The 25,126-nt window shown below is 48.0% G+C and overlaps 10 protein-coding genes across 10 annotated transcripts; 5 read left to right on the top strand and 5 right to left on the bottom strand.

Annotated features, from left to right (window-relative positions):
• Window positions 1-75: 75 nt before the first annotated feature.
• Window positions 76-1,177, top strand: BKA55DRAFT_663896 (Ctr copper transporter family-domain-containing protein). The gene is made up of 2 exons (XM_046197678.1): window positions 76-516; window positions 564-1,177. The coding sequence occupies exons 1-2, from the start codon at window positions 469-471 to the stop codon at window positions 1,062-1,064; spliced, it is 549 nt and encodes a 182-aa protein (XP_046049365.1). The 5' UTR covers window positions 76-468; the 3' UTR covers window positions 1,065-1,177.
• An 837-nt stretch (window positions 1,178-2,014) lies between these two features.
• BKA55DRAFT_568623 (uncharacterized protein) lies at window positions 2,015-3,229 on the top strand. The gene has a single exon (XM_046192845.1). The coding sequence runs from the start codon at window positions 2,281-2,283 to the stop codon at window positions 2,827-2,829; it is 549 nt and encodes a 182-aa protein (XP_046049364.1). The 5' UTR covers window positions 2,015-2,280; the 3' UTR covers window positions 2,830-3,229.
• A 560-nt stretch (window positions 3,230-3,789) lies between these two features.
• On the top strand, window positions 3,790-4,704 carry BKA55DRAFT_512526 (uncharacterized protein; the record flags this gene model as incomplete). Its single annotated transcript, XM_046187814.1, has 1 exon — window positions 3,790-4,704. One exon carries the CDS (start codon window positions 3,790-3,792, stop codon window positions 4,702-4,704), a length of 915 nt encoding a protein of 304 aa, XP_046049363.1.
• Window positions 4,705-5,137: 433 nt separating this feature from the next.
• Window positions 5,138-5,702, bottom strand: BKA55DRAFT_512568 (uncharacterized protein; the record flags this gene model as incomplete). Its single annotated transcript, XM_046187821.1, has 2 exons — window positions 5,138-5,376; window positions 5,432-5,702. The coding sequence occupies 2 exons, from the start codon at window positions 5,700-5,702 to the stop codon at window positions 5,138-5,140; spliced, it is 510 nt and encodes a 169-aa protein (XP_046049362.1).
• Window positions 5,703-5,886: 184 nt separating this feature from the next.
• BKA55DRAFT_369874 (uncharacterized protein) lies at window positions 5,887-13,152 on the top strand. The gene is made up of 3 exons (XM_046185895.1): window positions 5,887-6,774; window positions 6,826-6,968; window positions 7,155-13,152. The coding sequence occupies exons 1-3, from the start codon at window positions 6,167-6,169 to the stop codon at window positions 13,037-13,039; spliced, it is 6,636 nt and encodes a 2,211-aa protein (XP_046049361.1). The 5' UTR covers window positions 5,887-6,166; the 3' UTR covers window positions 13,040-13,152.
• Window positions 13,153-13,764: 612 nt separating this feature from the next.
• Window positions 13,765-14,987, bottom strand: BKA55DRAFT_539609 (uncharacterized protein; the record flags this gene model as incomplete). Its single annotated transcript, XM_046190158.1, has 2 exons — window positions 13,765-13,769; window positions 13,838-14,987. The coding sequence occupies 2 exons, from the start codon at window positions 14,985-14,987 to the stop codon at window positions 13,765-13,767; spliced, it is 1,155 nt and encodes a 384-aa protein (XP_046049360.1).
• A 135-nt stretch (window positions 14,988-15,122) lies between these two features.
• Window positions 15,123-15,674, bottom strand: BKA55DRAFT_690277 (heterokaryon incompatibility protein-domain-containing protein; the record flags this gene model as incomplete). Its single annotated transcript, XM_046199479.1, has 1 exon — window positions 15,123-15,674. The coding sequence occupies one exon, from the start codon at window positions 15,672-15,674 to the stop codon at window positions 15,123-15,125; it is 552 nt and encodes a 183-aa protein (XP_046049359.1).
• A 1,225-nt stretch (window positions 15,675-16,899) lies between these two features.
• Window positions 16,900-19,589, top strand: BKA55DRAFT_539608 (uncharacterized protein; the record flags this gene model as incomplete). The annotated part of the gene is made up of 2 exons (XM_046190157.1): window positions 16,900-17,872; window positions 17,926-19,589. 2 exons carry the CDS (start codon window positions 16,900-16,902, stop codon window positions 19,587-19,589), a joined length of 2,637 nt encoding a protein of 878 aa, XP_046049358.1.
• On the bottom strand, window positions 19,590-21,596 carry BKA55DRAFT_511520 (uncharacterized protein; the record flags this gene model as incomplete). Its single annotated transcript, XM_046187718.1, has 2 exons — window positions 19,590-20,394; window positions 20,449-21,596. 2 exons carry the CDS (start codon window positions 21,594-21,596, stop codon window positions 19,590-19,592), a joined length of 1,953 nt encoding a protein of 650 aa, XP_046049357.1.
• A 385-nt stretch (window positions 21,597-21,981) lies between these two features.
• BKA55DRAFT_568613 (uncharacterized protein) lies at window positions 21,982-24,791 on the bottom strand. Its single transcript, XM_046192844.1, has 4 exons — window positions 24,307-24,791; window positions 24,146-24,241; window positions 23,899-24,092; window positions 21,982-23,837 (listed from the first exon to the last, which is right to left on the bottom strand). The coding sequence occupies exons 1-4, from the start codon at window positions 24,350-24,352 to the stop codon at window positions 22,326-22,328; spliced, it is 1,848 nt and encodes a 615-aa protein (XP_046049356.1). The 5' UTR covers window positions 24,353-24,791; the 3' UTR covers window positions 21,982-22,325.
• Window positions 24,792-25,126: the final 335 nt, after the last annotated feature.

Here is a 25,126-nt window from a genome sequence, read left to right as displayed (position 1 = left end):
TTTTGCCGGGATCTTCACTCTATAGTGGGGCCGTCGTGACACCCGACTCCACCGGGGGAATCCACCGAAGCTCGGCAAACCTTGGGATGTGGACAGAACCTGAAGCTTTCCGGCTCTAGATTTGGGTATTACAGTACTATCAAGGGTCGAATGAGTGATGGAATAATATCGCGTTATTAATATCTCCCTCATCCTTCGGCATAACCTTAAACTTTGACCTTATTTCTGCTCTTGCATGTCGCTTCTTAATTCTCCGACCGTCTTACAAGTCTTGGAACCAGCTCAATCATTCTCAGTGGAACCTCAACTCCTTGACATTTGCCTTACTTATCTCCTCATCCAGCCACTCTCTGGTTCAAAACTACATAGCCTTGGTGCAGTTCAAGTTAGGTTCAGTGTCCATTGCCGACTCCCTCGTTCAACCACCATTACTCAACTCGAGTGAAAATATCAACATAACAACTCATCATGGATCACGGAGGAATGGGCGGTAGCGGTGCTGCCTGTAAGGTCGAGGTAAGATTACCAGGAAATACCAATTTGTTCTTAACTAACAACCTCAGATGTTGTGGAACTGGAACACAATTGATGCATGTTTCCTCGCCTCGTCATGGCAAATCAAGAACCAGGGTATGATGGCTGCTACCTGCATCGGCGTTATCCTTCTCGTTATTCTTGTCGAATTCTTCCGGCGTATGGGCAAAGAATACGATGCTCTTCTTCAGCGCGGCTTCCAACGTCAAGCCACAACTCACAGCGTTGCCCTCGCTGCCGCAGGTTGCACGGGAGCTGTCGTTCCCACACGCCAAACACTTACATATCGCGCTTCACCTCTGCAGCAATTCATCCGCGCATTCATCCACGCTACTACTTTTGCTGGAGCTTACATCATTATGCTTTTGGCCATGTACTTCAACGGCTACGTTATCATTAGCATTTTTATTGGTGCCGGTCTGGGCAAGTTCTTTTGTGACTGGCTCGTTGTGAGGATTGATATCGAAGATTTGACGGCTCCTGAGGACAAGGCCAAGGGGATTGAGGAGACCACAGTTTGTTGTGGCTGAATACATGTGGACTACATGGACCAGAGTTGAGATATACATGTTTTGCATGATGAATATGTTTTTAGCGATACCCATAAAAGCACTTTTGAAATCGAATTCACAGTCATTAGAGGTCCACGGCGTGTATTTGGATATCCCTTAGAAGTCTTTTGATATGTACATCTTGTAAGGAGCATCCTACTAACCTGAGGTAAGTAAGCGGTATCTCAATTTTGAGTTGTTGGTTTATTTCAGCAGGCACATCATCCGCGAGTCAACTTGGTAATTTATTTATAGCGTCACTTTTGTTTAACAGTAGCAAGGGAAATAGTTGTTTTCCGAGGATATAGGGTGGCACACTGGCACAGATCTTGTGTGATAATATACAGCCAACTCTCCCGGACGTTTACGGTGGACTGCACCAAGGCATTTAGCCATCAAGGTGAACCTCCGTATCTGAATCAAGGTAGTCGCTAGTGGCTCGTTTCTCATGTTGTCCACTTACGAGACTATCGTCTCATATCTGAGCTGGGATCAAGCAGCACAATACAGGTCAAGGCACCATGTTTCAAGTAGTTGTGCCTTACCCAAACAAGGTAGTCACGAGTAATTCAAACCCAGTACTGAAGCTCTGTGAAGGAGTATTCAACAGGGATCACGATCTAAGTCCTCGGCCGGCATTTGACGTATGAGCGGTAGTGGAGCAAGAAGGCAAAATAACTTGCTCATATCTCTCTCACCACCCAAATCCAACAACATTCACCATAGAATACTCATATGAAAAAAGAGAAAGATATGGTCTTTATCTTTGTTAATATCTTGCCACTATCACGAATGAGTTGGTCGAGATTGCTGAGAAGCCGTACCAGAAAGGCCCATAATGGATCTGTGATTACATAGGGGATCGAACGTTGGTTGAAAAAGTCAGGGCGGCCTGAGACGAGAATGGTGGCCTTTTCACATCTGGGAGAGTGCCTTAATAAATACGTGCTCAATCCAGCTCCAACCAACTTATGACCTGAGGTGATTTATTTCCAAGCGGCCCCGGTCGCCGTCAGATCGACCACGCCACAGATCAATCCACTACATACAAGACTGTCGAGAGCCTCGTCAGCGCTCTACAAGTCAAGTGCAATATTTGAAAGCGACATATCCTCTGATTTTACTTTCTTTTTCTTTTCTTGATATTTGACATTGTTTGACGATTACGGACTATACACAGCGCGCCTTCAGCATCATGTCTTCATATCCTTCTAGTCTATCGAGCTCATATTCGGGCTCACCAACTTCAAGCTCTGCTTCACTTTCATTCCACCATCATGCCTCTTCTCCAGGAAGAGATAACGGCAAAATTGGAGACGAGATGGGAATAATCAGAACTTGGTTCTCAGTATTGGACGATAGTGAGCGGTCATCTGCCCTCCACTCGATCGCAGAACTACCAAGTCTGCGAGAGATTGAGCCAATGATCCAGGCACTCAAAGATCGCAAGCGAGAATTATGGAGGCAACAAGAAGAACTCATCATTCAACCTCCCGTAAAGCCGAAATGGATCATGCCAGTATTTCCACATAACTCTCAAGACCCTCGATGGGCTGCCAAATGGCTTCGAGCTTTGAGGTTGCACAAGTATGAAAGATGCTTGTCGGGAATGTCTCCGGCTCAAGTTTCATGTCTAGAAGACGAGGATTTGCAGCAACTGGGCATTGATACCGTTGGCGCAAGGGCAAAGATGCTTCGGGTAAGTTATGAAAATACCAAAGCCTGTATTGGATATGTCATCTAACATGGTATAGGCTATTCACAATGTATAAGACTAAACTTACTCGGCATGTTATATTTCATTACCAGCAGACCAACTGGTTTGGTCATGACTTTATCTTCGTCACGAATTTCCATGGCGAGCATTCCTTCTAGGACATTTCGTTTTCACATCAGACTTAGCGAGGACCAGTGTAATCAGTGAACGGAAATACGCTATTGCCAGATCTGATACACAAAAGCCACAACGGAATGGATACGGTGGCCTGAGATCTGGCATTATGGTGTTGAGGTGGTTTGATATGGGGAAACAATGGCGTTTGGTATGGATTTGGAGGAGTTATAAACTACGCCGCATCCGGCATCAGATGACTTGGTCGTAAGGTGGTCTTTACATAGTATAAACATATATATAACAACTGTACATATTTATATTTCATTATCATTCAATTTGGCCACAGTATCAATCATCATGCTCTAAACATCTGAGACATGGCGATCAGCGGCAGATCTACGATATGATGCTAGTCCAGCCAGATCGAACGTGACCCGAAAGTCCGAATGTGACGCTGAATTTGCGGGTTAATCACGAGGCTCTTAGGAACCCGATACTTACTTGGCTTTGTATTTGTAGTCATGCAGTACAGTAATCCTATATTATTTTTATTATTTTCATTCTCGGAGCACGAAATAAAAGGTCCAATTGGAATATACCCTCAAGTCACACTGACACTCGCGCTTCCCTTTTTGGTTTACTACTAGCGAAGCAAGTTAGGTACAGAAGGTCACAAATAGCAAGTGGTGCTTGCGCAACCAAAACCGATAGTTCAGACTCAAATCAGCTCAAACTGCGGATCCTCCCTTCAACGTACCTCAACAAGGCATTGTTATCAACTGGAGCTATCGACTTTGGTTTCGACAATACTCAGCTCTGACTCGGCTCGACTCGTCCTGGTCCTGACTTATCAAACAATGAACTATGGCTATGGCCACCGCGTCAACAAACACCTCTAGCACCCCAAAACGCAAGCGCGGAGAAGAAACCTGGGCATCCCCTATACAATTCACATTTGTACATGAGCCTCTATCTTCTTCCTTTCCCCCTTCTTCAACCCCAGCTTCAGCAGACACAGAAGATGGCAGCGATAGCTCGCGGTCAAGGGTCCTTGCCCACAAGTTCCGTGGTCTTGCACTGGAAAGTGGGGGCGGGGCAACAGTCAGCAACGAAGATAGCGATAATCTCATGGATGAGGATAAGTCGATGAGGAAGCGACAGAAACCCGATGAGATTATGAGCGAGGCAGATGCAGCTCCAACTGTCCAAGAAGTCGTCGATCTTGACGGAAAGGCTGTACTACCACCCAAGGAACCGCTGCAACCTTCCGAAGGTCACGCCCACGAAGAATCCCGGCAACAAAAGGCAAACCACGGGAGCCTGCATCATGCATACCCGTCTATCAACAGACTTTCCGAGTCCAAATCAAGAGTCAAGAAGAGAACGGGCTCGCCGCCACTTCGCATGAAGCGCCCTTCTAGGCGGCCTTTTGAGGACCCAGACGAAGAAGAGGTCCAGATTGTCGACCCTGTCAGAGCTGCGCTGACGTGGCATGAAGATGAGATCACCATATACGACCCTGATGATGAGGATGACGACGGTATCGGAATCAACGGTATCGGCTTCAAGCCCACACCAGCTCTTGCGCATGCACGCGCCATGAAGCGGAGACAGCAGATGGCAGAGTATCGCAAACGAGAGGAGAGCGAGGCACGAGCACGACGCAGTCAGCGACGTGGTCGTGGTTCAGGAGTCAAGTTCGGAAGATCAGAGGAGCAGTCACCGCCGCGAAAGGTCAGATTCACAGACACGGAGGCTTCGAACATTGCGATTACTACAGGATAATGTTATTATTTGGCGCGTATTGGGCTCGGAGCCAAGGCTTGTTGGGACGTTGGGGGCCGCTATAGATGTTTTAACGATTCCTTTGGCGTTTTCCCTTTTATTCTGGCGGCTTGGAGGAAGCGGCGTATTAATTACCGGCACATTTCATGGTTCTTTCATGGGGATTCATGGTTGGTGAAAATTGAAGGGATCGTTGGCGAATACATCAAAGGCCTAATCAAACCGCTTTATACCCTGGTCTCTAAAAGACCATATAGCACTACTACGATTTGGTGCCCAATTCACGGAAGCACTTCTATATACTTGCTCTTGCCGTCTAGGTTTGTTTTTTTGCACTTGGGATTTTATCTACAAGCTATACCCAATCCACGAGATATATACTCTTACACACAAATAATAGTACATAGCAGAGGCAATGTGCTCAACCTGATGGTCACCAGACCTTGTACCATGGCTTTACTGCCGCCTTCTTTTCAGCCTCCAGCTTGTCGTGCTCCCGTCTTGCCTCTTGGATCTTTCTTGCTTGTTCTCTCCTATTCTCCGACACCACCTCAATATGTCGTTTCATTTGTCGACGTTCCTCGCGGCGTAGGTACTGGCACCATTCGTATGATGCCATGCTTCCAAGCACAAATACTCCAACAGCCCAGTTCGCAGCGCTACCGGGATTTCCTTTACTCCTTCTTAGACCATACTTTATACTAGAAGTTCAACATTGTCGACTTACCTTTGAGGACGAACCTCAATCCTCCAATGCCGGCACCAGATGCTATTCCTGTGATGAAACCTTGTCGAGCACAAGGGGTATTCGCAACATTCGTAAAATCATCCTTCTTGATCATAGAAACGGCCTCTGAAATAGTTGGCCTATTATTCGTTGGTGTCGCACCATGTTCGCCGTTGACTGTAGTAGTTTCGTTTTGCTCTATGGGCTTCGACCAGACATGCAGAGTCTTATCGCCGGGCATCGGTTGCCCATCCTGTGGATTTGAAGCCATTCCCGGCTATAATCGCGACGCAATTGATGTCATGAACAAGTTGGCACAGCCAAATCTCGACTTTCTTCAGAAGCACGTGGGATGAGACCGATGACGCTTGACAAGCAAGGCTTGCATCGGGGATCTTTGATGGCCCGTGCACGCTTCGTTGCTCTGTTGAAAGTCCATTAAACTAAAGTGGAGTGCAATCGCGTCGCGAGGGCGCGTCTAAACGCGTCTCACGCTTCCAATTTATGCAATCTCGGTCCAGGCTTTAGGGACGCCCTTCATTTACTTTGTTTCCACAGATACACTCCGCTCAGTGTTGACTTTTCAAACAACTTTTTCTCAATTGTTTATTCTTCTGTGTCGTTTTAACTGCTCTTGTGCAATTCCCTTCTCTCCATGTCGAATCTTTCTTACCTGACATCGTCAACTGCTCGTTAAACCACACTCCTTTTGGGGAGCCCACCCCAGAACACTCGATGCCTAACACAAGTCTTCGTCGCCCTCAAAAGGGTTTCCGTCGAGGAGGAAAGGTTGCCTATCATGGTAATCGAACACGCACATTCGCGGCCTCATCCAGGAACGAGGCCACGTCGGCAGACGAGAAATGGGAGCGGACACGGTTAGCACACAGCATCGACGAGAACATGGGCTTTGCGCGTTATGAGAGCGGAAAGAAGAGAGAAGGCTGGCTAGTCAACATTCAACCCACATCGATCGAGGACGAACGGATACCAGGTGGTCGAGCCGCTGTCGATTGCTATTTCATCGAAGAAGACGGCTCGACCTTCAAAGCCACTGTGGAATTTGACCCATACTTCTTGATCGCTGTCAAGAAAGGCCGAGAGTCTGAGGTTGAGGAATGGGTGAAGAGAGTTGCCGGAGGTGGTGTCGTCAAGTCGATTCGACGAGTTGAGAAGGACGATCTCAATATGCCCAATCACTTGCTCGGCTACCGAAGAACATTCCTTGAGTTAAGGTTTGCCAATGTCAACGACCTCATGGCTGCGAGAAAAGATATCATGCCTATTGCGGAAAAGAACAAGAAGAACATGAATGCTATGGATGCCTACGCCGAAGTGGCAACGTAAGTGCTCGCTCAACTGATCTCTGGCAGAATCAAGCTAACGCGAAACAGCTCGAATGGTGACTTCGACCTTTTTGATGATTCACGAGATGACGACCGAAATATGAACACTGCCCTTTCTGATGCGAGCGACTTTATCGTCGATATAAGAGAATATGATGTACCATACCATGTACGAGTAATGATAGATTTAGGTATGTGCGATCCTTGCTCACAGACTCTTCTACAAGCTTTACATGATGTTTGCAACCAAGTATTTGCTACTTCAGAGCCCCAAAGGCCATGAGACCACTATTCACCATTGCCCTGATTATTGCTTCTATACAGTCCTTGTTTCTGCCTTGAACCCTTGTCAAGCACCTGCTGACCTGGACATCCAGATATACGAGCCGGAAAATGGTATTTTGTTGAAGCCAAACATGGAGTCACCAAAATTTACCCCAACGAAGAGAGGTCGTTGCCGGCTGAACCTGTAGTGATGGCTTATGATATTGAAACATCAAAGCTGCCTCTCAAATTCCCTGATGCTGCCACCGATCAGATTATCATGATTTCTTACATGATCGATGGCCAAGGGTTCTTAATTACAAACCGTCAAATCCTTTCAGAAGATATTGGCGACTTCGACTACACGCCAAAACCAGAATACCCGGGTCCCTTTATGATTTTCAACGAACCTGATGAAAAGGCTGTCATCGAGAGATTCTTCCTCCACATCAAAGAGGCGCGACCTACCGTCATTGCGACTTACAACGGTGACTTTTTCGATTGGCCTTTTGTGGAAGCACGGGCTAGTATCAATGGAATCGATATGTACCAAGAGATTGGGTGGAAGAAGGACAATGAGGATCAGTACAAGTGTAACTACAGCGTGCACATGGACTGCTTCCATTGGGTCAACCGAGATTCGTATCTCCCTCAAGGTTCTCGTGGTTTGAAAGCCGTCACTGTTGCGAAGCTCGGATACGACCCAGACGAGCTGGATCCTGAATTAATGACACCTTATGCGACTGAACGACCTCAAACACTCGCTGAATACTCCGTCTCCGATGCCGTTGCAACATATTATCTATACATGAAATATGTCCACCCTTTCATTTTCTCTCTTTGTACTATTCTACCGTTGAGCGGTGATGAAGTATTGAGAAAGGGAACAGGTACACTTTGCGAGATGCTGCTGATGGTGCAAGCATATCAACGAGAAATTGTACTTCCGAACAAGTATATCACACCAAAGGAGGCCTTCTGGGATGGACATCTCCTCGATTCAGAGACCTACGTCGGCGGCCACGTTGAAAGCATCGAAGCAGGAGTATTTCGAGCTGATATCCCGGTGGATTTTGCTGTCGACCCTGGAGCTATTGACGAGCTCCTCGGCGATCTGGATGCAGCCCTCAAATTCGTGATCACAGTTGAAGAGAACAAGAACTTTGATGACGTGGAGAACTACGAAGAAGTCAAGGCTCAGATCGTCGAGAGGTTGAACAAGCTCAAGGAAACGCCGAACCGTAACGAAAAGCCCCTGATTTACCATCTTGATGTCGCATCTATGTACCCCAACATCATGACAACTAACCGATTGCAGCCTGATTCTATGATTCAAGAGTCCGACTGCGCTGCCTGCGATTTCAATCGACCAGGAAAGACATGTGATAGAAGGTTACCTTGGGCTTGGCGAGGAGAATACTTGCCCCCAAAACGAGACGAGTATAACATGATTAAAAATGCACTCCAGAACGAGAAGTTCCCCGGTAAATTTCCCAGTTCTCCTATGAGAACCTTCCAGGATCTTAGTGCCGACGAGCAAGCCAATCTTGTACGAAAACGTCTTCAACTATATTCTCAGAAGGTCTACCACAAAATCCACGATTCGACAACTATTGTGCGGGAGGCAATCATTTGTCAAAGAGAAAACCCCTTTTATATCAACACTGTACGAGACTTCCGTGATCGTCGATATGACTACAAGGGCAAAGCCAAGGTTTGGAAGGGAAAGACGTCATCCTTGCAGTCTTCTGGTGCTGCTCAGAGCGAGGTCGACGCTGCCAAGAAGATGATTATTCTCTACGACTCGCTGCAATTGGCACACAAGGTTATTTTGAACTCATTCTACGGATATGTCATGAGAAAGGGATCTCGTTGGTACTCGCTCGAAATGGCTGGCGTCACTTGTTTGACGGGTGCTCACATTATTCAAATGGCTCGACAACTGGTCGAACGACTGGGACGACCTCTGGAATTGGATACCGATGGAATTTGGTGCATGCTTCCCGCAACCTTCCCCGAGAACTTCTCTTTCAAGCTGAAGGGCGGCAAGAAACTCAACATCTCATACCCCTGTGTCATGCTTAACCACCACGTCCATGCAAAATTTACCAACCACCAATACCAGACACTCGTCGATAAGAAAACCCTCAAGTACGAAACACACAGCGACAACTCCATTTTTTTCGAAGTCGATGGTCCATACAAGGCAATGGTTTTGCCCACATCGAAAGAAGAAGACAAAAACTTGAAGAAGCGTTACGCTGTCTTCAACGATGACGGCAGTCTTGCTGAGTTGAAAGGTTTCGAAGTGAAACGTCGTGGTGAGCTGAAGCTCATCAAGATCTTCCAGCAACAGATTTTCAAATTTTTCCTCGAAGGAGAAACGCTGGCCGAGTGTTACGGGGCCGTTGCCAAGGTTGCCAATCGTTGGCTGGATGTTCTGCACAGCAAGGGTACAACATTGGCAGACGAGGAGCTGATGGAACTCATTTCTGAGAATCGAAGCATGTCCAAAACTCTGGAGGAGTACGGAAACCAGAAGTCAACCAGTATCACAACTGCCAAGCGTTTGGCAGATTTCTTAGGTGAGCAGATGGTAAAGGACAAGGGACTGAACTGTAAGTTCATCATCTGCGCTCGACCCAAAAATGCACCCGTTACAGAACGAGCTGTTCCGGTGGCCATCTTCTCTGCAGAGGAATCTGTCAAGCGTACATATCTGAGGAAGTGGTTGAAGGAGGAGCCCACTGACACCGATCCTCGTGCACTGCTTGACTGGGATTATTACCTTGAGCGATTGGGCTCTGTTATCCAGAAGCTGATCACCATTCCTGCGGCTCTCCAAAAGGTCCGCAACCCCGTACCTCGAGTGCCACATCCCGACTGGCTTCAAAGGAGAATCAACATCAAGGACGACAAGTTGAAGCAGAAGAAGCTCACTGATCTTTTCAAGAAGAGTCCACTGGAAGACATCACCAACTTGAATGGTGCTCGACTGGATGATGTAGAAGACTTTGGTAGCAAGCTTCTGAAGCCCAAACAAATCAACGCAGTCATTGCATCCTCTCAGGCTGCAACGACTGTGCAGAAGCGCAAGTCTCCTGAGCCAGCAGAGAACCCCGATCGCATGTCTGCACTTCCTGAAGTAATGCCAAGCGCTTCGGAGAACTATGAAGCATTCCTGATGTACCAGAAGAAGAAGTGGAAATTGCAGAAGCAAGCCAGAATCCGTCGACGACAATTGTTCGGTGATAGAAGAGGCGGTGCAGTCAACAATCTTCAGCAAACATTCATGAAGCAGGCGCACACTACTTACATGAGTAACTGGCAGGTCTTGCACCTCAAAGCGACTGAGACTCCTGGTATTGTCATGGCCTATGTCCTAATCGACGCCAAGATTCATACGCTTAAGGTCAATGTTCCTCGACAAGTCTTCCTCAACCTCAAGAGTAAGGATCTTCCCGACGTTGAAGTGGACGGTTGTGAAGTTGAACAAGTCAATTACACTCTTCCCAATGGCCATCCGTCAAGCCATCTCTTCAAATTGACTGTATCAGAAGATATTTACTTCAACGAGAGCGAAAAGTTCTCCCTACTCTTCAATCACCCAAGTGTTGAGGGTGTGTATGAGAAGCAAGTACCCCTAAACATCCGAGCTGTCTTGCGTCTTGGAAATCAATGTACCATTGACGCAGCACAACATGCTGTGCTGGGAAGGGGTCTTGAGCAAGGCTTTGATCTAGCTGGTCTGAAGCGACCAGCTAAGACGCGAACGTATCTCGAGACGTCGCCCCTGGCTTACATCTACATTTCTCACATCACAGCTGGTGAACGACAAGTTTTTGGCATCTTCTCTACCACCAATGACCAAGCTCACGTCGTTATTCTGCAGAAGAATAAGGACTCCGGTCAAGATCTTCCTAATATTTCCAGAATGTATTCAGACATGCTCGCTACACAACATGCGGAAGCAGCTGGTACCAACTGGCAGGATTGTTTTACCTACCAGGAGAAACTCCACATCAAGATTACCCAAGTGACGACTCGACGCAAGGCTCACTTGGAGATAGGCGATGTTGTCAAGAAGATGCGCAAGGACGAGCCACGACCACAGATGATGGTCATCCAATCGTCTCAGCGCAAGCTGCTCATTCATGATGTCCCTATCTTGGGAGAATTCCCCGTCCTTCCATTGAAATATGATGTTGCGGATAGCTCTTTACCCCCTCTAGGGTGGCAATCTGTCATCGCCAAGCGGCTTGTTGGCCACTATCTTGGCCTTGGATCCTGGATTCTGCACCTTACAGCTTTGGCTCGTTACGGTGATGTCCCTTTGTGTAATTTGGAACGAGATGATCCTCGATTCTTGATCGATATTGCCTATGCCCGACGCCTTCAAGCCAACGGAGTCGTGCTTTGGTGGTCTCCCGATGCTCGCCCTGATCATGCTGGCTATGAAAAGGACGATCTTCTTGGCCCTCTCGACACGGTCAAGATGCCAAACGTCAATAATCCAGGAACCTTCTCGTCTGTGTGTATCGATATTGATGTCCGAAATCTGGCTATCAACACCATCCTGACCTCATCTCTCATTAACGAGCTTGAGGGCGCCGACTCCGTCTCCTTTAATCCCGCTGCTGACGACTCTGAGACACTTGCATCTGAGAATGCCTTTGCCAATGCTGGCGTCCAGGTCCTGCGTGAGATGGTAAAGGCGTGGTGGACCGAAGCTTGTCGTGGAAGTACCATGGCCGATGTTCTCGTGCAACATCTTGTTCGCTGGGTTGAGAACCCTGACTCTTTCATGTACGATCGAGCCCTGCACTACTACGTGCAGATGATGTCTCGTAAGGCCTTCCAGCAGCTCATGGCTGACTTCCGTCGAGTGGGGTCTCAGGTCATTTTTGCCAACGCCAACCGTCTTATTCTCCAAACTACAAAGGCTGAGGTCGGTAACGCATATGCATATAGCGAGTACATCATCAAGTCGATCAAGAGCAAGCCACTCTTTCACTTTATCGACTTGGAGATTAAGGAGTACTGGGACTATCTTGTATGGTATGATGAGTTCAACTACGGAGGCAAGGCCTGTCAGGAGGTTATTGAAGCCGAAGAACAGAACCTCGAAACTGTCATGCACTGGCAGATGGCAACATTCTTACCTGTTCGACTCCAGTCCACATTTCAGGACTGGGTGATTGAGTTTATCCAGCTTATGCATCAACTCAAGCGGCCTCACAACGGCGACCCAGATGCCACACCACGCTTGACACAGCTGCCAAGCAAGGGCCTGGAGGATCATGAAGGTCAGATTATATTAGGCAAGGCATTCGAGAAGCCTCTGAAGAAGGACATCATTAGCCTCCTCAACAAGCAGAAGCGTGAGCTGCTTCATCCAGAGCTTGCACAGGACTATACATTCCCTGTCCTTCCTGGCTCACACCTCAACCCACACAATCCTATCCTCGAGCTTGTCAAGTCACTCATGCAAGTTCTATCGCTTGACAAAAACATCACTCTTGAAGCTCGATTACTTCGAAAAGAGCTTCTAGCTTTGTTCGAGGTGCGCGAGTTCTCGAAAGATGGTACTTTCACAAACCCATCAGAAAGTCTTCGTCTTCCTCAGATATCCTGTGATAGCTGTACTATGATGCGAGATCTAGACCTATGCAGAGACGAAGATCTCTTTGGCGAAGGCGCTGCTTGGCGCTGCGGCTTCTGTGGCACCGAGTTCGACCGTGTCGCCATAGAAGAGCGATTGTTGGGCATAGTAGAGAGCTGGGTTGTGGAATGGACGACTCAGGATCTCAAATGTGTCCGGTGCGGTGCACTGAGACTGAACGACTTCATGGAGCACTGTACCTGCAGTGGAGAGTGGAAGGAAGTTGTGTCACGACAAGACGTGAGCAAGAAGCTCGGAGTTATGAAGAGGGTGGCCAAATTTTACGGGCTAAGAATGCTCAGTGATGTGGTCGAGGGACTTTACCAGGGTTTATGAACGGCGTCATGGTGGTTGTACTTAGGTTATAATGAAGACAGTAGTAGAGGAGTTGAAGTAGTTTGGAACATAATTATCATCTCCCATAATGATTTGGGCAATCCAAAGTTGGAAATTCTAGTAAAAAGGTGTTCCGACTTGTTTAGACTGAGGTTCTTGATGGTCCCAACACCAATTCTTTCCTTCACGTGGTAATTCTGCTCGTGCTAAAAACAAATTCATCTGTCTACACCAAAGCCACTGTCTCGAGTTTTTCGGGCTCCCAAGGTGGAGTCTGGTCAAGGAAACAATCCCCAACGAGATCGAAAGCAGCATGCTCCAGGTGCTGTGCGTTCGTATTGCGGCGCAGTATATAGGGGCACAGCCCGCCACTGATAATTGATATTTGGTCGCCAACTTCTGTGTTAGGTGGTCCTAATGCCAAAGTCCCTTCGCTGGTCAAGAGAACGCAGTTGCTAGGCGCTATTTCGAGAGCAGTTGAGTGCTTCTGAATGATCTTCTCGTCCTTCCAGATAGACTTTGGATCAAGTATCAGTGCCCTGGTGTCTGACAATGCTGACAGGCAATTTGAACAATCGCCGTCGCTTAGCAGACATGTCGAGCAAGTTCCTTTCGGGTCGGAGAACTTTTTTTGCGCGTATTTCTCCCTTAGATTACCTGATATATGAAGAAAGTCGCCATCAGAACATTCGGAAAGAAGATAGATGAGGATGGCCAAGTCAGGGTCATCCTTGGGCAGCAGTGAGGTAGCTTCATCACTATTTTCGCTTGTCAAGACGGCTCCGAAGCATAACACACGACCCATTGATTCCCTGCGGTAGTTTTCCTCCCAAGCACTCGAAAATAGCTCAGAGTAAGTAGCCCTCAGCCCTTCGATTACATCGATTATGTTGGCCAACTTGGGAGCGATAGGTTTCGACACATGCTTGATTGTGGAACACAATTGTGAAGGGACCTTAAGACAGTTTTCAGTCTTTGTAAAGCGTTCCACTTCAGGACCGTGCCACTCATATTGCAGTCGACGTTGTTGAGAGTTTTCACAATCAAGAAAAAATTGTGTGCTGGACACTGTCGCAAAATAGCCAGGTCTAGAGGCAGGTCCAAAAGGATTTCGTTTCTCAGCTATAGATCCCCGAACTTTATGCCGGTATCTTCCTTGTGGATCTTTGGAGAGACCGCGATAGTACGCTAGAGGAGTCAATGAGATTTGACTTGAAGGGGTTGCCGGATTGCAGACTTCGAATGTGAGATCTGATTTACTGTGGCATAGACGAACCGCCCAGAAAGACGGGTTTGTTGTCTGATCCCTCGTGAAACTACCTCCCCAGTTGGGTACCCAAGATGGAAGCTTGTCATCGGATTTGCCAGCCAAATCTGCAGATGTTAACCAGAACAGACCCGTATCTTGCATGATATGAACAACAGCTCGAGAGAAAAATGTGGCTGCCGGGGTATCATAGTCGGCCGCGAAGAGTTTAGTGTCGTCGCCGATATTGAGCTTCCTGAGAAGGCCACTCAGGGCGTATATCTTATCCCTAGGCTCAGAGGCACGGTTCTGTTGGAACGTCCTGAGTAGCCAAAGAAGGGGACTTCCCAAGGACTTTGAAAAGTAGCCCAATTCGTTCATATCTGCAATGGTTTCATACTTCTGCAATTCTTGGAGTTGGGAAACGCATTTTGTTTTAGTGACAAGCAACTGTAAGACTCGCGCATTCTCCTCTTTCAAGTCGCAATATATCGGAGGATGGATGTTGATAATCTCCTTTAGCACATCAAAGGATATCGTGACTCTGCCATAAGTAAGGACAAGCTTGCGAGCTACGCCGACCTCCTGCGTGATCCACATTCGATCCCACCAGGGGGCAATGACAAACATGCGGAGCCACTCAAAGAGTATTCTTTGTTTAACCTCCATTTCCTTGTGCAGGCCTCCGCCGAATAAGTCCATGGTCTTCAGTCGGCGGAGAAGGGATGGGTTAGAGAGTGCTGTCAGCAGCCCAAGGATGCATCGACACTGTTGATGAATGGATAACTGTACACTCTTTTCTGTTTCAAGTTCCCTGAGATCAGAGTGAATCTCCTCCTAGGCTTTGTCTGTCTCGGTCGAGAACTGAAAGGGGTCTGAACTCCCGAGCTCCTTCAAGTGCTGCTCATATCCGAGTCCTCTGTCGAATGGATCGCCAACGTATGCATGGACATAAGCGGCCTGTTGAAATATTTGATGCATGAGGCTAACCTGACGACTTCTCTCCATATCGTCGTTTTGGTCAATGCATAAAGCGTCGACCCATATGGTGACGGGTTTCTGTTGTTGTTCTGCACGCAGAGTTCGCAAGGCAAGATCGAGATTTGTCGTGATCCATTGAGTGACTCCATTGATAGTGATTGTTCTTGGCGTCCGACAATTCCCCCAAGTGTAGGATAACGCAACGTAGTTAGGGGTCTGGCCATCAAGATTGGAAAGCTCTGCCGTATACTGATTACCTGGCCTTAGATAAGCAATTGGTTCCAAGAGCTCCGTGTTAAGGGTATCATTCCAAGAGCCTGGAAGTAACTGGATCAGGCGAAAGGATCCCTCAGGAAGCTGCCTGTACGATGCTGGGGTATGCGAACTCGAAGTCGAATGTGGTTCCATTCTGCATAATATAGTTGAGGCTAACGTTTTCGGATGTGTTGCATGTATGGTTTGGTAAGTCAATAAAGCTTGCTTTTTCCTTCTCTCAAAATCAAACACTCATTGCAACGCTAGACGTATAAGGAATATATCAACGCAACTCATCGATGTTTGGCTTGACTGAAAGTGTATACAATGATGATTGAAGATAATGAGGCCGTTGATAGAGAGGGCAGGATTGAAAGAGCGAGGTAAAGATCCATGGCATTTGTTTGGTGACTTATTGGTAGGTTCGACTCTTGAGTGCCTATCACCTTCCTCTTGGTAGAATTTGCAGGAGCGAGGATGCCGTATGCCATGGATACCTTACCTAGGTAGTAATAGGATGCCTTAGGTAATCCGGAATATTTCAGGAACCTACCTACCTATGTAAGTGCATCTTACTGTTGCGTTATGAAGAACAAGGTAAGAAAAGGTAGTTCATTCATGGGTTGCCTTCGGGAAATAAATCACCGAGGCCTCATGAATGTTATGAAATTTGGTCACCTAGTGCTCGAATAGATAGATGATTATTACGTCTACATATGATGTCTACAGGCAGGAAGCATGGTTAACTTCGGATACAACAAAAAGATTAATATTGTGAGATGAGGCATCAAGAACAATAATTCGATGAATTGTAGGAAAGATCAGCCACTCTTGCCGTCTAATTCAGAACCATCAGACGCAACATACCCCTGCACACTATACCATGAAGAAACATGAAACTAAAGGCTTCTTTCGAATCGTGAGGGGCCGATCGACCACAATTGGGGGCCGAAAAGTCCTAGATATCATCAGTGCGCCTAACGTCCCTCGGGTGAAAAGTAGAAAGAAGAAGAAAAAAAAGCGTAAAGCAATTAACTAAAGTCCAGCACACTTATAAAATTATCGATCAGTAATACCGGTTGGGTTTGGGTCCCGTTTTCATTGCTTTGTCTTTTTTCGTGTAGTTTACCCAGGGGCCCAAGTATTCTGCATCATCAATCAGCCTTACCACTTACACTTAGATGTAATGGTTCGCCCACCTCTGCAGGGGCCGCCAGCTCTCGTCAGGCAACCGCAATCAACCTATGACCAAGGAAGGCCCCGGTTCGAATGTTTTGCATTTTCTCCATTCCTTGTCTGACCTCTCAAAAATTGCCTTTGTCCGTTTTTCCCTCAATTGCAGCCTCACAAAGCCATTGTGAGTTAATGAACTCACACAATGAACAACCTCAGGCGCAAGGACCACCGCCGGGCCGTTGACTTCAACGGTCCCGGCCATTATCACGGCCCCACAGTCCGGCATCGGACCGTTCAAGCAATATCGACGCCTCCCACGACACCAGCTTCAATTGCTTTGCCGATGTCAAAGACTACTACCTCTCCAAGTTTCATGTCTTTTGACTTTTTTCAGCAGCCAATTCGATCAATCCATTCTGAATTTAATATTGACTGCTACCGGTCTGCATCACCAGCCAAGTTGGACCTGGGCCTGGAGCCTTGTACAAATTGGGCTGGTGAAATCGATATGCGAGAGATGAGTACGATTTCTACCATGAGTGCCGATACTTCTTCTACTGGTTCCATATTTTCTTCTGTTCCGACCGAAGTCAGTGATGCGATGACCGTCCGTAACGGTAGAGGTCGCTCAAGAGGTCCGAGTCCATTAAGTCGAAGTGGGCGAACTAACAGCACTGATAATTCGACGCCTTCTTTCGTCTGCCTTGGCCCTCAATGCCAACGAGCTTTCTCGTCTGACAAGGACCTCAAGTCCCACGTCAAATCTTGTCACACCTATCTGTGTAACTGGGCTGGCTGTGACCAGCCGAGTTTTTCTACTAGGGACGGACTTATCTACCATGTCAAAGTTAAACATCTTGTCATTTGTCCATCACACGGTTGCACAGAGACGACATTCCAAAGTATTCGCCTTCTTCAGTCCCACATAGCCATGGCTCACCCCGAGGATGGTAAAGATGATGCAAAGGAATGGGAGCTTCCAACAAAGATTAACGGTAGCATGGAGACGGGCAACAAGTCATCGCCAGATGACACGCCCACCACTACTCTTGCGTCTCTCAAGAGAAAGGACAGAGATCATGACACAGAAATGTCTACCGATGTGCTTAAGACGAAGCACCAATGCCAAGATCACCTACACGTCATTGTTGAGAAGCGAGCTAGAAAGAATGCTGGTAAGCACGTCAAGTCTCTCTTACCTTGGTAGCTTTCACACTGACTATCAAAGGCACTCCACGAAGTGCAGAAAGTCCAACAGACCTTATCCGAGGACGAGCCTCACGGTGTATAGAAACAACGAGCTTTCCTCTGGTCTTCGAGCACGCCATTCTTCCATTTCTTTCCCAATATCTGCCTATCTGGGTTGGACCCCGTCACGTAGTCACTGTCACTCGAGGCAAATCGCCACAGATGAAGCGAATTGGCATCATGGCTCCAAAAGCTATTTCTCGGGCTCGAAAGATCATCATTGCTAGCCACGTTCAAGATCTTATTCCCAACAACTTTTCCAAGCTAGTCACGTTTGTTTTTACGCAAGGGGAGATTAATCGCACAGTTACCTGGGCTCGTGGCCTGGGCAAAGATCACAAGGACGATATTTGTGCCGCGAGAAACCCCTACTTCTTCCGTGATCCCTGCATGGGTGACAGCATCGGTGTTTCAGGAAATGGAGGATTTGAAGATAGCACTGCTACTCTTGGTCCTTGTATTACCGTCGGTGGTGGGAGTTATTGGTTGGGCAACTTTCATCCCTTCATGCAGGCCTATCAGCAGCTCGCTCAAGTGGAGGTTGAGCATCCATCTTCCCAAGATCGCAAGCGATGTATAGATGAGGGGCATGACGCCATGGCCCAGGAGACGAACTTCAGGCTCGGCAAGCTTGAGGTCACGTCAGGACTTAACCTCAAGACGACGAGAATCTCACATGATCCTTATTGGGATGAGTGTGATATGGATAAGCCCCTTGTCGTAACAGACTGGGCTCTCATCGGTGCTCGTACTTCACAAGCAAATATCCTTCGCAGATTCCCTTCAGAAACCCAACCTCCAACCCAGGAACCAACCGTAGCTACTACATCCGCTATTGTACCAGGTGCAGATGTTCTGTCTAGCGGTCGAACATCTGGTTATCAGCGTGGTCAGATTTGTGAGATCCCTGCATATGTCTCTGGGGTGGAGAATCAGACGCAAAAGGCTACGAGAGAATGGTTTATCGAGGAACCATGGCCGCAAGAGGACGAGGATGCCTGGATACGTGGAGGCATTGGTGTTAACGGCGACAGTGGTGCTGGAGTTGTTGACGCCAATACTTATGGTCTAATCGGTCAAGTCTGGGGTCGCAATAACTATTGGGGGCCTGGACAACGTGTCACCTACTTCACTCCCATCGCAGACATTTTCGACGATATCCAGGAAAAGTGTGGGCAGCAGTCACGTCCTCAACTCCCGCAACACCGCGATGAAGCAAATTGCTTTCCTTTACACCCATCATGCCGCCAATGCTTCGATCTGCGGGTATACCTCAATAGTAGCAGGAGGAGCTCGCGGATGTCGCTTCAAAGCATGATAATGGGTACAGGTGATGGCGACCAGGATCTTACCTCTATTGAGGCTGTTTCAGAGCTAGCTACACCAAAGGATTACCACCGCTATTCAGGCATTGAAGAGACTCTGGCTTCTCTCAGCGGCATTGTCTCTCCAGCAGGGCCCAGTGGTTATCCCGGAACTCCCATGATAGCCGATATGAAGAGCCCCTATGCTACCGAGCTGGATCTTGGTGATCTCTATGGGCCAGAAGCAACTGCGCCAACTCATGCTCGAAAGAGAGGAGGGTCTTGTCTAGCTGCTGCGCCGGGTCTAGATAGATGGAAGAGACAGAGAACTGGTGATTGATCATCCAGCGAAACCTCCCCGTGCCATCTTCTTTGCTCGAGCATCACGTCTGTTGTGGTTCGCCCGAGACCCCTTATTTGCTTCCTTGTTCTTCCTAGCAGTTTCCGTCTCCTTCTTTCCTGTAGGTCCCGCAACATTGCCGCCTCTTCCCCGACCTCGCCCTCGCCCTCGACCACCACCTCTGCCACCTCTCGATGATCCACCGTCAGGTTCGCTTCCTTCTTCTCCCGACCCAGCTGGAGATTCTCGCCAAGATGTGCGTTCTAGTTGCGCTTGTTGTCCACTAAAGGCATACTTGGCCTCTAATCGTCGCTTCTGCTGGGGGTTCCTGACTAAGATGAGGGCCCATCCCTCGATGGCTTCATCTGTCATTCCGGTTTCTTCCCGCAGTTTGGCTCGCGGGCTACTACGCCTTGTGGCAGCATCACGGTCAAACAGCTTGGAGTCCATCTGGTACGCACGGAACAATGCCTCCTCGTTGCTGTCGCTCGCCGCATCGGCTTCCTGGTTGGAGGCGTCGACAGTACCACCCACATCGTCAGCATCGTATGTATCATCACGTTCGTCATCGTCAGAATCGAATGCCGCGAGGGCAGAGAGAATGGCCGATTTGTTCGGCGCGTTTGCTTTATCTTTGAGCATTTCATCGGCGTTCTTGCCTGGTTTCTTTCCAAATGAAACCTTAGAAACGTCCATGGCAAGGCGGTCAAAATCATCGTCGTCAAAAACATTGTGTCGTGCGGGAACCTGAGGCGGAGTAGGTCGTGGTGCAAGCTCTGTGTGTCCTGCTTCAGAGTGTGATGACCTAATGGTGGTTAATAAAGGATCGCGATTTGAGAATAGGTAGAGAATGACGTACAAGGACTCACTGCGGTCAGCATCAGCTAAGTGAGGTGGCAGAGTCTCACTTAGCAGATTGGAAACGACCTGCTCCACGTCCTCTCCGTATTCATCTAGACATTTGGACACGAAACCGGATCCCAAATCAGGAAACAAATCCTGAACCTGAGTGATTTGGCTCATTTTGTGAACATGAATGTCGGCATCCACCTCTGGCTGCGTTTCTTTTCCTTTACCTTTATCCAATCTCCTTCTTATAAGTCGTTTAGGACGGACCATGGCTCCCTTCCTGTAGCTCTCCAAGGCCGTAATTCGCTTCTTGAGATTTTCGGTCGCCGCGCCGGTATCCTCCGCCCTCCGAAGTAGTATCTTCAAAATGGGGGTGTTGGTGATGAGCTCAGGGACAAGTGAGTCGTTGACGTTGAGAGGGCCAGCCTTGTGAGCATCAGCCGCTTCCTTGAGGGCGTATAGTTGATCACTCAGCATCGACCATTTGGCCGGTTCAGTATCTATTAATCCAACTAGACATAGATACGTCGTGGTCAAGATCACCTTGCGCAGAGGAGGATTCATGACACGGAAGCACACAATAAGGCCATCGAGGAAATCAGATCCCGCAAGGAATAGAGTGCAGGTGTCTGACGAAGCATGTAGAAGATAATTCAGTCGTATCAAACGAGCCTCAACGCTCTTCAAATCACCCTTGATACCAGCCTCTAACTGTGGGATAAGTTGCTTCTTCAGGCCAGTGAGAGAAGCCTCAAGCGCAGCAGCATGTTGCTGAAAGAGCTGTGCAATAAGAGGGGCAGTAGCTTTCCTGGGGAATATCCTTGCGATATTTGCCAAGAACGCATAATCGAATAGTTGAGGAGGTGGAGATACAGCGAAGACTCTCGATATGAGCTGAAATACAGCTTTTGGCAGTGTTGTCGAGTGAGAGTCTAGTATTGTGAATCCTGCCTCTGCTGTCTCCTCTGCGAAAGAGACTAGGAATGTTGCAATGGAGTCGTCGCGCGACAGGGCAGTCTTGATGTCCTTTTCAGACAGGGACGAAATGGCGCGGCATATAGATGTCCAGGATTGTAGGAGTGTGTTCCATTCGCTGGGGGAGAGATGTTGTCGCCATGATGACTGGGGGAAGGGTGCGAGGGGTGGTAAAGAGACCATGGTTGAGTGTCTTTGTGTGCGTGGTAAACTTCTGTTTTGTGCGCTAAATTGAGTGCAATTTTGGGTTTGACGAGAACTTAAAGAGAGAGATGAGTCGTTCTTATAAACTGTCGCTCATGAACTTCACAAGTATCGTGGCTCAAGCCTGCGTTTGCATCGCCGGATGATTCATCAGAAAGTGGATTCTCACAGCTGCAAGCTGATGCAGTCAACTTGGAGGAGGTACAAAGATACTTTTCTACCACTCAAGCCAATCAATGGCTCTGGTCATGAAAGCGCTTGAGTGCTCCTGGACTAGTGCGTCTTTACCCGAGAGCTGCCCTGGTAGTTGGTGGTGCAAGGTAAACACCAAGCAAATATCTTAGAGATGATTTTCACAAATGAGCTTCGTTGATTTGTTGTAGACAATTTTGTAAGATCTGTAGCATTCGGCAAGCTCTTACGTCATTTACATTGATCTCATCACTTGAAGTGGGGCTTGTTGTGTCAAAGCCACACAGCAAACTCGGCGTAAATCCACTGAAGTTGATACCATCCTTCACTTTGCTTGTCTTGCGAAGATGTTTCTTTAACTGTCTAGATTATGCATCCAAGCATCCCCAATGATTATACACAACGCCAATTAACGCAGTCTCCTGAATCGTCCAACGCCTTCTATCTCATCCTCGACTCTTCTCCTCCACATCCTATATAAAACAAGTTGTGAACTGGCTCGACTTGACTCCTTGGCTAGAAATCCCATAGAGTACATTCTCGCGGAGGCGGTAGTTCGGGCATCAGGCCACCCTCAAAGGTTCCAGTCTGTGCGAATGCCATCCATTGAGCCTTGGACTTATCGTCGTACATCTCAGGAGGCAATTCTGTATCCGCTGAGAATGCAGGAGGACCATCTGGGAACCAAATCCGCCGCCATGTCCCATCGAATTCTCGGATTCCGGGCTTGTCATCCTTGTAAATGACTGATTTGCCCTTGAACATTGATAGCCGGCCATCCATGCCTTTAGAGCTATAGCTCTCAATAGGCGGGTGTTGTCTACTGCTGTGCGGTGGGTATGGGCCTGTCGAAGAAGCTGCTGCTGAGGATTGCTTTTGATCCTGCGTCGTAGCAAACGGGTTCGCGGCAGCTGGTGCAGCGTTGGATGGCTGACCAAAAGGATTCGCAGGTTTCTGCTGCGAAGGTTGACCAAATGGATTGCTTGCTGGTGGTTGGTTATTCTGCGACGCAAAGCCATTCGACTGGGTCTGTGAAGACTGACCAAATGGACTGTTTGTGGGTTGATTCGAGGTCGCATTAGATGCACCGAATGGGTTTGACGTTGCCGGTGCGGCAGCATTTGAAGGCTGGCTGAAAGGCGAGCTTCCTTGAGCAGGATGTGAAGGCTGCCCAAACGGATTCGCTGGAGCATTGGTCTGGCTATTATTGTTGGGTCCAAAAGGATTGGCAGGCTGACTGTTCGTCGCGCCACCACTTGGAGCACCGAAGGGGTTCGCTGCAGGGGCATTATTGTTGTTTGCGACGGCTCCGAATGGGCTAGAACTGTTCGTTCCACTCGGTGCTCCGAAGGGACTCGGTTTATGTCCAAGCTGGCTGGCTTGGCCAAAGGCACTGCCCTGCGTATTTGGTTGTGACGGTTGGCCGAAGACACTGCCTTGTGCATTTGGTTGCGAAGGTTGTCCAAATGCTGGTGTGCCAAACGGGTTGGGCTTTGCGCCTAAAGCTGAAGGTTGACCAAAAGCAGATCCTGGCTGTGATGGCTGGCCAAAGGTCGAGGTTTGCGCTGGCTTGCCGAATGCTGAGGCGGTTTGCCCCAACTGTGATGGTTGTCCGAACGCTGAAGGTTGCGATGGTTGACCAAAGGCCGAGCCTCCTCCTTGTGCTGGCTGCGATGGTTGACCAAAGGACGGTGCACCAAACGCGCTTGGTTTCGCGCCGAGAGTCGACGGCTGCCCAAAGGCACTTCCACCGGTCGATGCGCCACCACCAAAAGGATTTGAAGTATTGTTGTTGTTGGATCCGAACGGGGTTGACTGAGCGCCAGTATCGGCGATTGTCGATTTGGGTCGCTTCCCAACAAGAAATTCTCCAAAGGGAGCTCCTTGCGTTCCTTCTTTGCAGATATCGTGTCGATTCGGGTGGTTATTTTCCTCGCCTACAATAAATTGAACCGCCCCTTTGACATCGCGGAGAGCCGTCTGCATCTGCTGTTGCGCTTGAACATATAGCTCTTGTGCTTCGTTAAGCTAAGGTTGAATATAGGTCAGCCTGGACGGTCGCGTGAAGATCGATTGAGGGTGCGCTCACAGCTTGCTGTTCGTTCCCTGACGCTTTCCCCATCATAAAATGTAGCCGGAGCTCTTCAAAACTCTGTTCGCGCGGATATCCGCCAAATAGCTGACCAGGAGCATCTCGCCCTGGCGCATAGGCTGAGAGAATCCATTGCGGAACCTCGTTCGTCAAATCCTTTTCGATGGTGTCGATAGTAATGTTGTATTTGTCTGTTGAGTTGTCAATTCCTGTCCTATTTATCAACATCTGTCGCGTTTCGTACCAGCTGGGTTCTGGTTGCTTCCTCCTCCTAAAGCTCCGAAGCGGTTCGAGGGTTGATTACGATTGTTTGGATTTACATGTTCGAATCGGCAACTATCTGTAGACAAGTCAGTGTGATCAGAACGAGGATAAAACAACCCGCAGAGAAGAAAGAAACCGTACTGCCAAATTTGCAGTTGCCCTGCTGAAAGAATTTACACAAAGTCATCTTTTGACGATGATTGAATGGAAATTGCGTGTTGGTCCAGTCAAATTATGAGTGTAGAAACTTTGACATGCGCCAGGAGTCAAATGAGCCAGGTGCCACACTGCCTCATGACGAGGAAGATGCTCCAGTTACGTGACAATCGTGTTCGCTGGATTTTGGCAAATTCTTTCAAGTTGTTGAAAAAATGAAGTTGAGAGAGGAAAAGAAAATGTCTAACAGCGAAAGATAGAGAGCACTCTCAGCCTTTCCCCAGCCTCGTTGGGCCCATCGGGTTTTGCGAACACTTGACACAAGTGTTGAATTAGTGGGTCGTTATGAGCTAAAGCCAAAAGCTCACTGAAGCTGTGCTCCCAAGGGTTGGGGAAAAGGTGCATGGGACTCACAGCTATCGACGACTTACAGTAGAATTTATACTCAGAATAAGGTGGTAAAATTTGAATTTAGATCCTATAGTAATCATCCCTAGATGAAGAGATATTTATTCCGCAATTTTCACCCCAAGGCTCCCCTTGACGGTTAGTCACTTCATGTAAAGGTATATCAAATAAGCCACTATCTAATCATAATCATCACAGGAACATGACGAAAGGGAAATACAATTTCAATTTAAATGCTTTTGTTTTTGTTTCATTTAAATATTCGTAGACCATGAGGTTTGTGCTCTCCTGATTCTTTGCTGTTAGATCCAACGCTTTCTCCATGGCCAGGTGACTGTATCTTATGTCCTGTACATCCATGTCATAAACTCATATTTCTCTCCTTTTTTTATACTCT

The sequence above is a fragment of the Fusarium redolens genome (assembly GCF_020744475.1).
Source record: "Fusarium redolens strain MPI-CAGE-AT-0023 chromosome Unknown BKA55scaffold_8, whole genome shotgun sequence".
NCBI classification, from domain to species: domain Eukaryota; kingdom Fungi; phylum Ascomycota; class Sordariomycetes; order Hypocreales; family Nectriaceae; genus Fusarium; species Fusarium redolens.
Note: the sequence above shows the minus strand (reverse complement) of the source record. Positions and strands in the feature narration are given on the sequence as shown.